At 43.6% G+C, this 15373-nt stretch overlaps 1 protein-coding gene across 6 annotated transcripts in view; it reads right to left on the bottom strand.

Annotated features, from left to right (window-relative positions):
• FARP1 (FERM, ARH/RhoGEF and pleckstrin domain protein 1) overlaps positions 1–15373 on the bottom strand; it is a 193578-nt gene that overhangs the window by 11651 nt on the left and 166554 nt on the right. For all 6 annotated transcript variants that reach the window (XM_072348229.1, XM_072348204.1, XM_072348246.1 and 3 more), the window contains 5 exons: positions 14899–14988; positions 12787–12920; positions 5104–5185; positions 2330–2567; positions 423–553 (listed from right to left, as the gene is read on the bottom strand). In XM_072348229.1, the coding sequence (XP_072204330.1) occupies positions 423–553; positions 2330–2567; positions 5104–5185; positions 12787–12920; positions 14899–14988 (675 nt within the window). The remainder of the gene's footprint in view (positions 1–422; positions 554–2329; positions 2568–5103; positions 5186–12786; positions 12921–14898; positions 14989–15373) is intronic.

Here is a 15373-nt window from a genome sequence, read left to right on the forward strand (position 1 = left end):
GCTTCTCTTTACTCTGCTATGCTCTAACACTGAGCTAGAGCACATGATTGGGGAAAAAAAAATGAGAGAAAAAAGAGCAGAATGAGATGAGGAAACGCTCAAGCTCTGAATGCTGTGATAAATATCACAATTTTACTGCCTCCTCTAATAGACATTTGGAATTGCCTACAGCCATCCAAATCTATATATAAGACAAGCCTAATGAAATCTGTTAAAAGATAATAAAGATGATAAGCTTCTTCCTGCTCTGAAGGCTGCTGTTTTCTATGGTATTATTATGCTTACATACAACAGTTTTTGGTGAGAGAAGGATGTTCATATGAGGAAAGGCAGTTTCACAGATGCTCCTAAGATCCAGATTTCTAAAATACATCTAATGCTTTGAAATGGTACCAGACCTCGATCACCATTCTGCTACTTACCCTTCCTGGGATCACCAGATTGTCAATGCCTATCAAGTCTTTCTTAAGTTCGTGCAGCTTCTGGAAGTTCTCCATCTTTATCATATTGCCGTGGAGCTGAGCCACCATTTCTGTAATCTCAGCCAAAGCAGCTAGAAAACAAAAGAATGTAACTAAACAAAACCATAAAATGCTTTTTATAAACTTACAAAGAATATTCGGAAAGAAACTCATGAGCACCACTCCTCCTTGTGAAACCCTTTTCCTTCACAGCACAAACCTATTCAGGCAGACAAAAAGCCTTACAAACTCTGGGCATCATCTTGCTGAGGGTGGAGAGTTGTAGTGAAGAGGCAGCCAACTTCTACATCTGAAAGTTCGCTACACTTCAGCTACAGAAACTTCGTAGGGATACTCAATTTGATTCACGGCACCAATGAAGAGGTTCTACTATCCAACTAACTCAGGGAATTGGGCACGGAATCACTTTATCACTTTATCTTTTCCAGGGGATCAGCTCACAGACTGGCTCCCAGTGCCATCGTGTACACAAGCACAACCTGGATACATCCAAATGGATAGGCTATTTTTAAATAAGTATTAATAAAGTCTCTGTATCATTGACAAGGTACCTGGGGTTGCTGTCCCTACCCAAGCTGGTTTCTCCCTCTTCTGTCCTGGGAGAAGCCACAGAAGCACAAATTTATTTCCAAGATCAGAAACGAGCCAGTTATGACAATGCTTATAAAACAAGTGTGGGCCCCAACAGACTGAACTTTTCAAACCCCATTTTAAGCAGATGTTTTCCAGACTTCAGTATTTTGATGATTGTTCTATGATTACTTTCCAGATTTCCATATGTATATATACATAAACATACATATATATATATATATATATATACGTAGATTGGAATGAACATGTCCTACAATAGTTAACCCTGGAAGCCTGGAATAATCCAGTATCACTGAAGTAAATGATGGCCTCTATAGCGTTTGGAAGTAAAGACCTTCACTCCTTGAGCTCTTTCAGGCAGTAGCTACGTTTAAGTCAGCATTTCTGTCACACGGGCCTCTGTGTTAGTTCTTGTTGCCACTGGTCAAGTTACCTCCTTATTTTGTGCACTGCCTGTGCGGCTCTCAATGCACAGCAGCCAAGGGAATGCAGCCAGACAACTCAGCTAACATGGTGTAGCTTGGAGCAGCCACACTGAGCACAGCCCCCTGCCCACATCCTGCACTGAGTGGCAACCATTCGGTCAACAGTTGTCTTCAAATGGAGACAGTGTACAGTGGGATGGGAAACCAGCATATAGAAAGAGGAAAGCAGATAACAAGAAACTGCAGTGAACTCAGACTACAAGATGAAAATTTATTCACATTTAGAAAAAACAAAACACCACCACCAAAAAAAGCCCACCCACCCCAATACGTTGGCAGCTTTGAGTTCCTGAAACAAATCATGGAAGTGGTAACAGAACAAAGTGTCTATCTGGAAAAATAATATTCTCCCTAAGACTGTATTAAGACATAACAACAAGCAGCCACGCGGGGTCAGATCAAGGGTTCACCTGGGCCAATATCCTCTGTTAGCAGAGGATATCTAGGGAAAGCTGAGAATAAGATAAGCACATCTGGCACGTCCTCCATGTTCTCTCCCAACTATTTTCAGCTCAAGAGACTTCCTGAATTACATGTCATTTCTGTGTACTTAATAACCCCCAGCAGATTTCTCTTCCAAGTGTTTGTTCACAGCGTGCCATAATGTGTATACAAGAGCAACTCTAATCCTACTGTTTCTGGTCTTCTGAGTGATTGATTTTGCAACTCAATCCTCTTTTAATTAGGCTGTAGGAAAAAAAAAATTGTTTGTATGCGCACCTCAAACATTCCCCAGCTCTGGGAATTGATGTCTTTTGCCCTGCTTACCTCTTGAATCCCTGAAGTCTGCGTGATTTGGTGGGTAGTGTTTGCAAAGCCTCTCCATTATCTGCTTGTAGTGCATAAGTCTGTGCAGAGGTCTGAGCAGGAAGGTATTGAGAGGCAAGTAGCAAACTTTCTGTAGCTCAAAGTCCCTACAAAAGGTCTCCAGCTTGCGAGAGTTCTTGATTCCATTCTCCAACTCAGTTAAAATCTCATTGTGCTTCCACAGGTGAATTGTCAGTTGCTTAATAGGCACAAAGAAAGAAAAAGCACATGGTAGAGCTATTAGCGAGCACTGAGATGTGACTCACAGCCATTCATTCCAAACCTGTACCAGTAAAAAAATCTCGCTATCACAGCCATTGGGATTTTGCAAACAAAACCACTGTGCAACACAGTGGCTCTGATATGCACTTGAAAAGAAGAAATGTAATGACTAGTGTGAAGTACACCCCTCATCCCCTCTGCATTCCCCTTAAGACGAAGTACATGAGTGAACAAAGCTAACTGTCTCACATCAATGAGAAATCCAAAGGCACAGAGATGACGTGAACACAGCTCGTACAAGCAGGAGCAACAGGGAGAGAGGCAGCATGGATGCAGTACCAGGAAACAAAACTGGATTTCATAGGTGATGAAGGTACATCTGTGGCATCTCTTTGGTGCCTGTGGAAAACTGAGATGCAGGTAACTGGATCTCTGGCCACTGTTCCCCTATTATTAATGAGAAGCTGCACCTCCTGGGATTCTGAACAAAATATTGACAGCAGAAATGGTTAAGCCAGAGTGTTCCATCCTTGGTTTACATCCTCTACTGCTTAGTGCAGTTCATAACATGATCCCACTGGCAGTGGTAGCTGTTCACCAGTGAGTGACCAAAGTTTGCAAGGAATACACAGTTCCCCTTTAGGTTACAGCACCACAGACACTGCTGGGTCCCATCTAAAACAATTTACCAGTATTTTTTATTCTTTAACAACGAACTCAAGGGTTTTTGTTTGTGTTTTGCAAAAGGTAAATAGCTTTTTCAGGCAGCACAGAGCTTTTCTAAGTAGCTAGATAAGGTTTTCCAACACTTGGTAAAATATCATCCAGCAACAAAACAAAATCAAATGGGTGTATTGAACAGATTTTTGTATTCAGGTAACAGTTTGGTGTAATCTAAAGCTCCTGATTTTTGACACATTTCCAATCAACTTCCTCTCCCCTTGGTATGTGATACCTTTCCCAGAAACATCACACCCCTGCAGGCAAGCTGCTTCCCCCATACACTGTGTATTCACCAAAGACACTGCAGATCCTTGGGACAACTACAGAGGCTGCCCGTTAATTATTTGTTCCTGATTGTCTTCCTATGTTAATTAAACAAGGTGTCAGTTTTCAGGTCTTTTGAACGGTCTCATTATAAAGACGTAGAGTTTTAACTAACTGTATCACTTCTTAAGGTCAAACTGGATTCTGCCCCTTTACTCCACATATCTGTGCTTAACAGCAATAGTTCTCAAAGCAAATGGAACAAAATCCTCTAATGGGAAAGGGAGAACAGTGGCGGTGAAAGCAAGCCAGTGTCTATATTGCACTGCATAACATCCTTAGAGCAGCTGCCGAAGGACCAGATCAGACAACCAAGGACAACATTTAATACTACAAGGTACTGAGAGCAGAAGGACAATTTGTCAAAAGCTCCCTGAGATTCCATAAAACTGTTTGTATAAAGGTGTGCCCCTCTTGAGAGGAGGGGTAGGAAAGCGCCCTGTATTTCTTCCGAGGCATCTGAATTGTGCCTTGATGGGATAAAGCTGTTCCAACTTTATTGGCGACAAAGCCATCTGTGTTTTGGGGGCTGTAAATCAGGATTTCTGTGTTCCCTTTTTTACCACTCATTCTGTAATGGCTTCCATGCCACTTAACCTCTCTGCGCATCCATCTGTCCTTCTTAACGTCAAGCTACATTTACATACACTGCTCACACACGTACTTTGGCTTTCAGCTTTAAAGAGATGAGAATTAATTATTCTCATTCATTCGAAAACCTTTCATCTCCCTTGGTGCCGTGGTGCACAAGTAGAAGTTCTCAAAATCAAACCAGCACCCAGGTTAAGGTCACTGCTCCTGCCATACTTTAATACTTTTATTTGCGTACACAAGTGGGAACAGTTGGCTTCTGAAGAACCTCTTCAGACATACAAATTCTGATGTGTTATTTGCAAGAACAAAGAACTGGGAATTATGCGCTCCTCAACTTCTGTGTTTATTGTTCCAGTAATTAAAGGGAGCTTATAAACGGGACAGAAACCAACCTTATATGCGGGCAGACAGTGATAATACAAGGGGGAATGGTTTTAAACTAAATGAGCTTAGATTTAGGTTGGATGTCAGGGGGAAAATTTTCAGTCAGAGAACATCGAGGCACTGGCACTGGAGCTGCTGAAGGCCATGTTGGATGGGACCCTGATCTAGTGCCTGGTTTTGTGATTGGCCACCCTGCCCATGGCAGGGGCTTGGAACTAGATGATCTTTGAGGTCCCTTCCAGCCCAAGTCATACTGTGATTCTGACTGTTCCTAAATTTGGAGAGGGAGCTGAGGAAAAGGGCTAAGAAGTTTAGTTAGACTGCAATTCTGCAATCCCAATGCTCCCAAACACGATACCTCATTGAAAGAAACTTGTACAGCATAAGCTTGGATTACAAATGGCAAAACTGAGCAACATCACACAAAAATGAAACGCAGACTCATTCTAATCCACGTGAAAGCTTAATCGTTATGAGATCATTCCTACCTTCATACTCTGAATGTTCTTTAGCATAACATCCCCGATTCTTTGGTGACCTCCTTTAATGTGAGCATTAGAGCGGCCTTCCCTGTCAGTAACAGAAAGAGCACACAGGTTAGTCGAGCAATGTAACCACTTGTACAACCACTTACAGGCACAGAAAGGAACCCAGCAGCTCATTTCTTTCTGGCCCTAACCCTGTGCTCAGCAGCACGCTGAGGTATCTTTCAAACGGGATCCCTGCAGGCCTGGCAGCAGCATGGCCATCACTTCACAGGATTGGACTTCTAAAGAGAATTGCCAAGGTTTTTAAATGTACAAGAGGAGACTGAAAACGCCTCCAGAAAAAGGAAGGCATCAAAACGTCATCATGGGCTTACAGCAGAAGGACACCACTGTTAAGAATAGCAAAACCAAGAGGATTCCACCCTGAAAATCTCTCTGCTTGTGCAAGGGACAATGAGACAAAGCAATCTGCCCAGCACCTGGGTTTGACTCACGAGCATTACAGACTGGCAGGGAATTAGTTTTCAGTATATCACTTTCAGTATTAGAACTGCAAACCACTCCCTCCCGGCCAGCTGTGCCTGGGTGGGTGCTGCCTCTGCGAGAAGCTCAGCTCCTGATGAAAAAGACATTTCTGCTTCAAACCCATGCGCGAAACAGGCAGGGATGCCACACACTGAATGGATCCAAACACATCCTTGAGAGAACACAGGAGGAAAAAGCATAAGAACCAAACTGTTCCAATTAAGTTAGATTTTCCAAAGGAAACCAGTGGGGGGAAGGAGAGGGGGAGGGGAAGGGCAGAACCACTGCCTCCTTCTCTTTCCAATTGCTAATACCGCTTCCAAGTTTCCTGCAGGATGGCTTTTTTTTTCCATGCTGTCCTCAGTGTTTTAAATCCAGTGCAGTTCCTATGTCTGCACACTGGGAGACTGATCTGCAGGCAGGGCAACTGCAATTCAGCCAAAGCGATGCACTACCATACAACGTGTATATTTTAAACCTCTACATTATTACATGAGTATATTCTGACACGTACTTTGTTTTGCAAAGATAAACGTTGTTACATCCATGGCAGATAACCTCTCCGTGAGCCCTTCTAACCAGGAAATGCAGAGGGCATGGTTTGTGGGTTCTGTGTGGCAACATCCCCCACTTCATCCTCCCATAAACAAAGAGACTCAGCTGATAAACAAGGGATTGCTCCACGTTCATCCAAACAATATCCAGTTTCATCAGCTGTCTTTAATTATGTCCTATTGTGTTAAGTCCCTCAGGCACTCGCACGCGTACGTAAACAAGAAAAATACACTTCTCTACAGACATCTTCTGAAACCAAAGGTTATGCTGGGGTAGGAAGCTGGGTTGTGTTAGTGGTGACTGTAAGTAGCATTTCCATGTTCGCAAAAACACTATGTTAAATAAACAGTCTTAAGAAAAAAATTTATATCGCAAAGAACAACAGAGGCATGTATGGATGTTACAAGATCACTGTTTCTGAATTCTTTGAGTACAAAAGTCTGGTCTATAGAAAATTGCTGTTCTGATCGTAAGGCTGCACATTAGCTGGTTAGAACACTCCTTGCCAAGTCCTTATCCACCAGCCAACTGCTCAAAGGCTGGCTCCAATCCTACCAAAGTCACAATGAGTGCATCCCCTGACTTGGTGAACTCAGCTCATATTTAGAGCAGTTGTTCCTTGAGTAGCCAGGTCCTTATTTCCTAAAAGCTGCCCCTCTGGCCTCTCTTCAGCTCAGTCTGCACAGCATATCAGCACATCAGTCCCACTCATGGCGTCAGGAACATTCCTCTTTGTTAGCTTTTGCCCAATGCTTCTTTTTTCCTAACAGTATGGGCTTTCATCTTGCTCAGCATCTTGACAGAGATACAAAGAGGGAGGCAACAGCTTTTCTCCAGGTACTGGCTAATCAAACCAGAGAGGTAACCTGTGCTGTAGGCAGACAGGTACTTCTGGAAGAAGTAAAACTCTAAGAAAATGCAGAAACTTGATGGCTGGGTCAGCAGGGCTGGGGCAGGATGGCTGCACATCTGTCTTCTACCTTCTAAATCACAGAATCATAGGATGGCTCAGGTTGAAAAGGACCTCAAGGATTACCTAGTTTCAACCCCCTGCTATGTGCAGGGTCACCAGCCACCAGACCAGGCTGCCCAGAGCCACATCCAGCCTGGCCTTGAATGCCTGCAGGGATGGGGCATCCACAGTCTCCTTGGGCAACCTGTTCCAGTGCGTCACCACCCTCTGCATGAAAAACTTCCTCCTAATATCCAACCTTGTTTATATGATCCCTTAAAATACTGGAAAGGCCCCTAAAACCCCTTCTCTACTCCTGAGCTCTCTCCCTGGACTCTACTGCAACTCCTGTGCTACAGAGCCTTTATTCCAGCTCCTCAGTGTTCAAATCATGGACAATGTAAAAAAAGCACCCAACCTATCTGATGGCGTCTGACTGCTTCAGCAGAGCAAAACTCAGAAGCAAAAGTCAGAGCTCTCCCTGCAGTGTATATTTTGAACAACAGCACAGCTTGCTGAGGGAGAAGCTGCTCATTTGCTGTGTGTTGATGGCTGAATTGTTCTTACCCCTCATCTTCGCAGGTCACTGTCTGAACACGGTATCTATCTGACAGTAACAAGGGGGACAGCTCTGGGATGAGGTTGCTACCAATCTTCACTGAGAGCTGATTTACGACTCTCAGATCAATAGAAAACATAGGATTTGGTTTCCTCAAAAATAATGTGCCCTCACTCTGCTGTGGCGAGGTCTAATGCTGCTTTCAAGTCATGCTGAGCAGTGGAGATACCTTCTATAAGAAGTTCATTTCCCATTTGTCTCCAAAAAGCCCCTTCCTTTTTACACAAGCAAGCATATAACTGCAAGTGAAGTAAAAGGTGACCAATCTTTTTTACCTGATAAGAGACTCAGAAAAATACCTTATACAATACTACAAAAGGCCACCAGCTCGACTTACAGGGACTACATAAGTAGCTATACTGAGTTTTCCAATTAAATTTCTAGCTTTTCAGCTCACATCACTGAAAAATGAATTAAAGGAAATCCCAGGTCAGCCCATACTACCCTCAGTCCTCCAGGATGGCCAACAGAAGGAACAAAAGCCCGGTGATGGTGGGAAGGCAAAGAAAGAAGCAAAGGCATCTCATCTCATTACAGATTTCTTTCCAGGTCAACGTAACAATTTAAACTGCAGCCCTTTAACTACAGCAAAAAGTGTAAATTGCAGCAAATTACATGTGCAGTGTGTGACCTTCTGCTACAGGCTTAAGAACAGCGTATCTTCCTGGATAGTAGAGCTCATCTTTAAGCACTTAGATGCTTTAGGCTTTCCAAGAGCACTACTGACTAAAGTTCTATCATCAAGCCATATCTTTAACATTCACCATTGCAGCTGGTTTTTACACTAGCTGAATCGTTGGCACTTGAGCATGTAAGAAGGCAGATAAGGATTGCAGCTTTGTTTATGTAAACTGATCATAAGGCTGTTTTTCCAGACCACAAGCACTACTTCCCCAACAAAACAACGGTTAATAAATCAGCATTTAGTTCATCTGCCTAACACCTCTCTGAGTGCTTTTTATTACAGGTTTTCAAACCGGGGCTCCCAAGAATCCTGATTGAACCCTTTCCTTTCATATGCTAAGATCTAAGAGCTTTCTTGCAAATTACCAGCCACATATTTCTCAGCCACATCTGGTAGAACCCAGCAGCAGCTTTCCTCAGAAGTGCCTTTGAACAGGAACTCAAATTACTGGCTTCCCTGTGAGAGGATGAGGCTGCCTACATTTCTTGAAACCATGTAAGGCTTTTTCTTTCAAGCACATAGATAAGGGCCCCACAGACCAATTCACACTTCTTAATGGGGCTTCCTAGGGCAGATGTGGCTATTCTGGTTTGCCCTGGCATTGCTCTCTGCAGAGCATAGCAGTCAACCAAGGGGGCAAATTTATGGTTTTTCATTTGCCATATTCTGTCAGAATTAATAGAAATCAGCTTGGAAACCTTCGATACAAACACTTGAATGGGTGTGGGAAGATGAGCTCAACTTTTTGGCAGGAAAATACTGCGTGTGGCCCAAATGACTGGCCCCTTAAACAGCTTACATAAATGAAGGAGTAGAGTCCAAGTGACTACTCAGAGTCAGTTGGCCAGATGCTAATGGAGCACGTCACACTGCAATGTCCATGTCTCTTCCTCCTCAACATTAAACCTCCAGGCCCCAGACAGTAAGAGCCAGCTTTGAGACACTGAGATACTTCTCGCACTGAGAAGCAAAAAGGGTTGGGGACTCCTTTGATGGAAAATATCGACCAGACCACGGTATTGCTGATGTGGTGATGCCACACAGTAAAAGCACTGGGAATCCGCTCAGCATCACGGCCAGAAACAAAAAAAATGCAGCAAATTCCAATGTTATGCAGTTGGTTATTGGTGTCAGCATCAGTTCTCATCTTGTTAAAAACGTCCTCAGTGGGATCTTCTGCTCTTAGTATGAAAAATGGGTGAGTTGTAAAAAGAAACAAATCAGTCCTGCCAGAATCCATAACTGGGTCAAAAGGAAACCAGCCCTTAAGATGCTCGGTAGCAGATTCAAACAGTTCCGAAGCTATCCAGCAAGCCAGAAATGCTTTTAATAATATGCATTACTTGAGCTTCTTTGAGCCAAATACTAAAAAATCTATTGATGTTTAAATAAATTAAAAGCTTGGAGTTATCTAACAGCTGTTATGAGCAATCTTCCCCTGGCCTTAGTCCCTTCACAGTCTTTTTGAAGAGCATCAGTTTCAATGTGACCCAAGGTATGAGCAGGCGCAGCTTTCAGCAGGAGCTTCCAACACACAAAGCAAAGGCTTGGAGCACACCTTCCACAAGTAAACCAATGCTTAGGTTGTACTGCCTACACACAGCACCCTAGGAGCTCCCATAGCACACCTGAGGAGTGGGGGCTTTTGGGAGCTTGATAAAGTGTCTCACACTTTTATCCAAAGATCCTTTATTTCTGATGAATGCAGAGCATGCTCGTCTCACCTTTCTTCCCCACTCCCTGATAAAAGAACCAATGCAGATAAATCAGATATAAATGAGCTGGCTTGCATCCTGCAGTGGTGTCATGGAGCTCAGTGGCAGCCAGACTCACAAGGATCTGAGTACTTGCTTTAGAGGCTGGTCAGTGCCCTGTGTTGAAACCAGTGGCTTCAAATACCCAGGGCCAAAGGTATGGGGATGATGACAACAGCATGGGCGTCAGGCTAAGTGACCTTCACCACACTGCTGGAGAAATTTCTTACCATGTTGCTCTTATACACACTGAGAGAAAGCTTATTTTTGTCTCTCGCCATTTAATTAAGCAGTAATCTCTACAGGATAAGAGTTTATTGCTTGCGACTTATTTCAGCATGTGTGGCATATAAAAACACCAACACCTCTGAAACAACACCTGCCAGCTAGTCTGCCTCCCCCCACAATTTCACATATTCAAATCTTCCAGAACTTTAAAAAGCAAACATTTACACACTAGGTAAACCCGAGCTGTCAGCTGCCAGCTGGGTCCAGATTGGGAGCAGGAACGTGACTGCTTTCCTGTCAAACGAATCAGAGCAGCTCACAGAGAATTCACAGCGGCCCGACACTGACCATGGAAGGACATGCAAGAGCTGATCTGCCAAAGTCAGACTGAGGTGCCCAGCTGGAGCAAAGTTACCACATCAGAGTATTTTCTAATTGCAAACCAAGTTCACAGCACATCAGCACTTTGTAGCATAGAAAGGCTACAGGTTTAATATGGCATTAGGAGTCTTAGAGTGAGGTTTGCTCTTCTGTGAAACCACAGCCTCTGGACACAAGGATAAGCTAGAAAACAAAAGGCTAACTCAGCTCTAAAAGAAGCTAACTGAAGAGGAGGGAAAAATAAAACCACCGAAAATCAGAAAGCCTAAATATTCATTAGGAGTTTCTTCTTCCAGCTGAATTTCCCAGATACTACGTTTTCACTTCAGTGCCCACGTCTGGGGACCTCCAATGGGGTTGCAGAGTTTTGTCCCTAATATGCACAAACTGGAAAACACAAGGTCTTATTTGCAGTTGTTGAACCTCTTGTGGAGTTCAAAAGAGATGTGTTTTCCACTTTCTCTATTCTCTAAACCCAATAGCCTTGGGTTAGGCAGTTATTGCAACATAATTCAATTCTGAAAAGCATCACATCTGAGCAGGAGATTGGCATACACCTGTAGTAACACTAGCAACCAGAAGACACAGAGGGAATCTATTTCAACACGTGCCCTAGGAATTAGCACACTTAAAGCTCACTATATGAGAATGGTCTGGTAAAGAGCAAAACTTGGCACTTTATGAATTACAGATCTTCCTTTTCTTACCACACATCCTTCAACCCCATTTCAAGTGCAGTTAATCCTACAGCGTGGGTGGAGAAACAATCACAACTTCATAGCATTTGAAAAAGCCCTCTCAGCATACCTGTCATAAGTATTCCTTATTGAAAAGCAATTAGTACCAGCCTGTAAGTATCCCGATTCAATTAAAACAGCAACAGCTGCCCAACGAAGAAAAGGACACGCAGGCAGGGTTGCTGCGCAGTAAGCTTCTGTCAAGCAGCAACCACAAAGTGATAGCTGAGGGTTTCAGCTCTAAGAGGCAACAGCACATTCCTTTCTCCAAAACCACACACTAATTATGATACTGCAAGGTGTGTTTGGAGAGTATTAGTCTGCAGAGTGCTGCGCTCTCATTCCGTGACCTCGCTCATCACAACACAAGAGCTAAACCCAGGCACTCTTAAGATTGTCTCGCTTTTGCTTTGATTCATTAGTTATATGGGCATTAAACTGATTGGCACTCACCCACTCTGCCTGCAAGGTACACATTCACTGCTTTCACAGCGTTTTCCACGGTCGCTTTTCTAACTAGGTAGGAAAAGTTGGCTCCCAGGACCTAAGATAACCCACTGGGGATGTTTACACAGAAAATAACACTCCAGTCCAGACAGGTCTAATCACAGCAAGGAGAGGGCTTCTGTGCGCCACGTCTGCTCTGACGTCGCTGATTAAATGCACTGAGTTAGAGCACTGCCTGGGAAGAATGACTGAATTCACAGCTATTCCACACACATGCCGTGTTTTGTTGCCGCTATTAAAGTAAGGACAGATAAATTTTAAGCCCAACGTAATCTTCTGATAGTCCATTCTTTGTCCACTGTGGAGTGCACTCTGAGAGTGCCAAGTATGAGGTGCTGTAGAATAGGCTGCTGCTGCCCTGAAATTTCTCTCAGCTTAGCCCCGTTAGACAGAAACAGGATTTGGTCCTTCACCTCCTCCTCTTTATGACTCATAAGCCTTGCTTGCAGAAGGGCAGCCATAAAGAAACACTGACATTTGCAATAGAAAGCTTCATACAATGTTACGATCTCATTTACACGTGTCTGTACCTGACTGAGACACCTGAACAATAGAGTCTGTCAAGTAAACATGAACAAAGCATGACTCAGTACATGCAGCCTGATAACAACCAACAGCTATAGCTTCACAAATGAATCACAGCAATCAAATCACAAAGAGCGAGCAAAGAAAGGGAGTGCAAAAGTGCTAGGCCCCGTGAAATAACACTGCTAAATAACAACAAAACAAATAAATCTTACCACAAAGCAAGTCTCTGCTCAATTTCCTTGAGAAAACCAGTGTGAAATTTGTGCAAAGGTTCAAAGTTGGAGAATATGAGATTTTTCAGAGCCTCGGGCATGCAGTCCTCTTTACTCACTGCACTCTGAAACCACTACAAACAGAAAAGAAGTATAGTTACCAAGGGGGTGGCATGCAGCAGGTATGACCATCGCTGCCTGCATCAAACACCTACACACCTAACCCAGTAGGGAGCTTTCCAGCTGGCACGAGGGATGTAATTCCAGCTATCCCAATGTCCTCTACCTGCTGAACTGGTGCTCTTATCAGTGGTCAGCCCCAGCATGGGTGTGAAAGAAACTCCCTTCCTCTTTGCCATCTCAAAAATTCTTTTCAAGCCCAAATTGGATTTGCAAATACTGTAGGTGCAAGAGGATTTTCTCAAGAGAACACTTGGAAGTGTTCCACTGAAACCACAAAATATACTCTGCATTTTACTTTGCTGAGTTCTGTCCGAAATCCCATTGACAGGAGTCAATGACTTAAGCTCATAGTGCTGTTCATGGACAGAGAACACAGAACTTGCAAAGTGAACCAGTAGCACAGCATGCTGCACTTTAAAGACAAGATGCTGGGAGCAGGAAACAGGAGGGTCAGGCCCAGCACTGTTAAGACTGCAACAGGCTCCTGCTCAGTTTTTATTTTACAATGGGAAACACATGGGTGATGTAAAACCAGAGGGCTATGGGGCTTGCCAAGGCTTACTATTACCTTTAGTAATCCTAAGCCTCCCTCTCTGTCATTTTACTTCTGCACCGAGCAGAACTAAGACTGAAGAACTGCAGGCCTACCAAGTCTCATACTTCCTGCATGAAACTTGCTCTGTCTTTTCTAATGACATTGGTCGCTCATTCTCTCCCAGTGGCCTCCTGGGCCAGAGATCTGCATGGCACAGCTGATGGGTCTCATTGTGAGCCTCCTAAGGCTTCCTAAGGCTCTATTCAAATTTGCCTGCTACAAGGATAAAGAGTTAGGTGGTGGTTTGGCCTAAGGCAGAAACTGGCAGGGATCTATGAAGAGGTAAAACTTGCTGCTTCTGCAGCTGCTGAGTGAAATGAAAGATGAAAGCAGCACATCTGTTGTCAGGAGTGCAGCAACGATCACTGTCTCACATAGCCTGGCATCTCTGCAAAGCCAGGATCAGTAGGCAGAGAAGCCACAGTTATCCTGCTGGCTCTAACAACCATGCTGCTCTAGCTTACATCAGCTGTGTCTAATTTGGTGTCAGATCAACTTCATCTGCAATGTGGTATCCTGCAGCAGAAGAGAAACTGAGGAGGTGTCTCTTCCTGGTTCCCTACTGGTAGCAACAGACTCTTCCCTGCAGCATGTCCTCTTTACTACAACATTTGATGCAAGAAGTGGCAATGCACCATTAATGGACAACCTCACAGAGTTTCACACACTGGGCAATTAAACATCTGGGAAGTCTGGAACTGATAGAACTGCTGAAATACTTTTAGAGGGTTTGGACCCAGCTCCCTCTCACAGATAACTATTGTTTAAGGCCAAATCTTGCACATGTTACTCTTGAAAATTAAACAGAACTGTTGTGTGTGCAAACAAGGCACTTGTCCGAGTGATTCTAACAACCACACACTGATAAGATGCTACAAAATAGTCAAAATACTACTTATTGAAAAGTCAGAAACATTCCAATAGGTGCTCTACCACACTTGCTGATAAATGGAAGGCATTTAAGTCAGAAGGAAACATTAGTATGACCCCCTAGGGAGGAACTTCATGTTTAAGAGAAATCATTGTAATTACTAAGAATGCCTGTGGGTTTTCAACCACAAAGCAAGAGAGAAAGAAAGAATAACTGAACTGTGTTCCAAGTTCCTCAGCCTGAAAGGGTTTCATAGTGTATGTTACTAACCACAGGGCAAACCTTCACTTTCTGCTTTCTGTGTTACTTCCTCCCTAGAGTTGTACTCCTGTGCACCACAGAGAATACCTACAGTGCAGCACATAAAAGTGGTGTGGAACAGTTACGATGTTAAATGGAGCGGGTGAAATACTGGCTGACTGCTGCTGCACATGTTTCACCAGTATCGCTAAAGTAAACATACCGATGTGATGACTTCAAGGTCCTTCAGGTATGTTCGTTCTGTGGTTGCTACTTCTTTAGCAATGAAGTAAGCCTTCTCAGTTGGGAACCTCTGCAAATTGCAAACACATTAGGTTTTCATCTGCTTTTATGGAGCTGCTTTCTGTAGAAAAAAAAACTGCAGACAACAATCACCAAGAGAGTTACAAACTAGTGACCCTTGCTTGTGGTTACTGTGACTCATGCTTGACTTTTCATAAGCCCTGAAGCCCTGGAAACAATTCTGCCATGCCAACGCAAGAGAACAAACACCTTCTATGGGTTCATCATAGATTTCTTTCTCCCACCAGGTTTTCAAAGCTGATGTTCTCTTTGGCTTTTTGCATACCTGTGGAGCAGGATATATATATATATATCTCCTTTGCAGGTCAGACAACCACTTGAACCACATCTGAGAAATGCTGCAAAAATTAGTGCCTAATTATTCTAGGTTTCAC

Source organism: Excalfactoria chinensis, chromosome 1 (genome assembly GCF_039878825.1).
Source record: "Excalfactoria chinensis isolate bCotChi1 chromosome 1, bCotChi1.hap2, whole genome shotgun sequence".
Lineage (NCBI taxonomy): Eukaryota > Metazoa > Chordata > Aves > Galliformes > Phasianidae > Excalfactoria > Excalfactoria chinensis.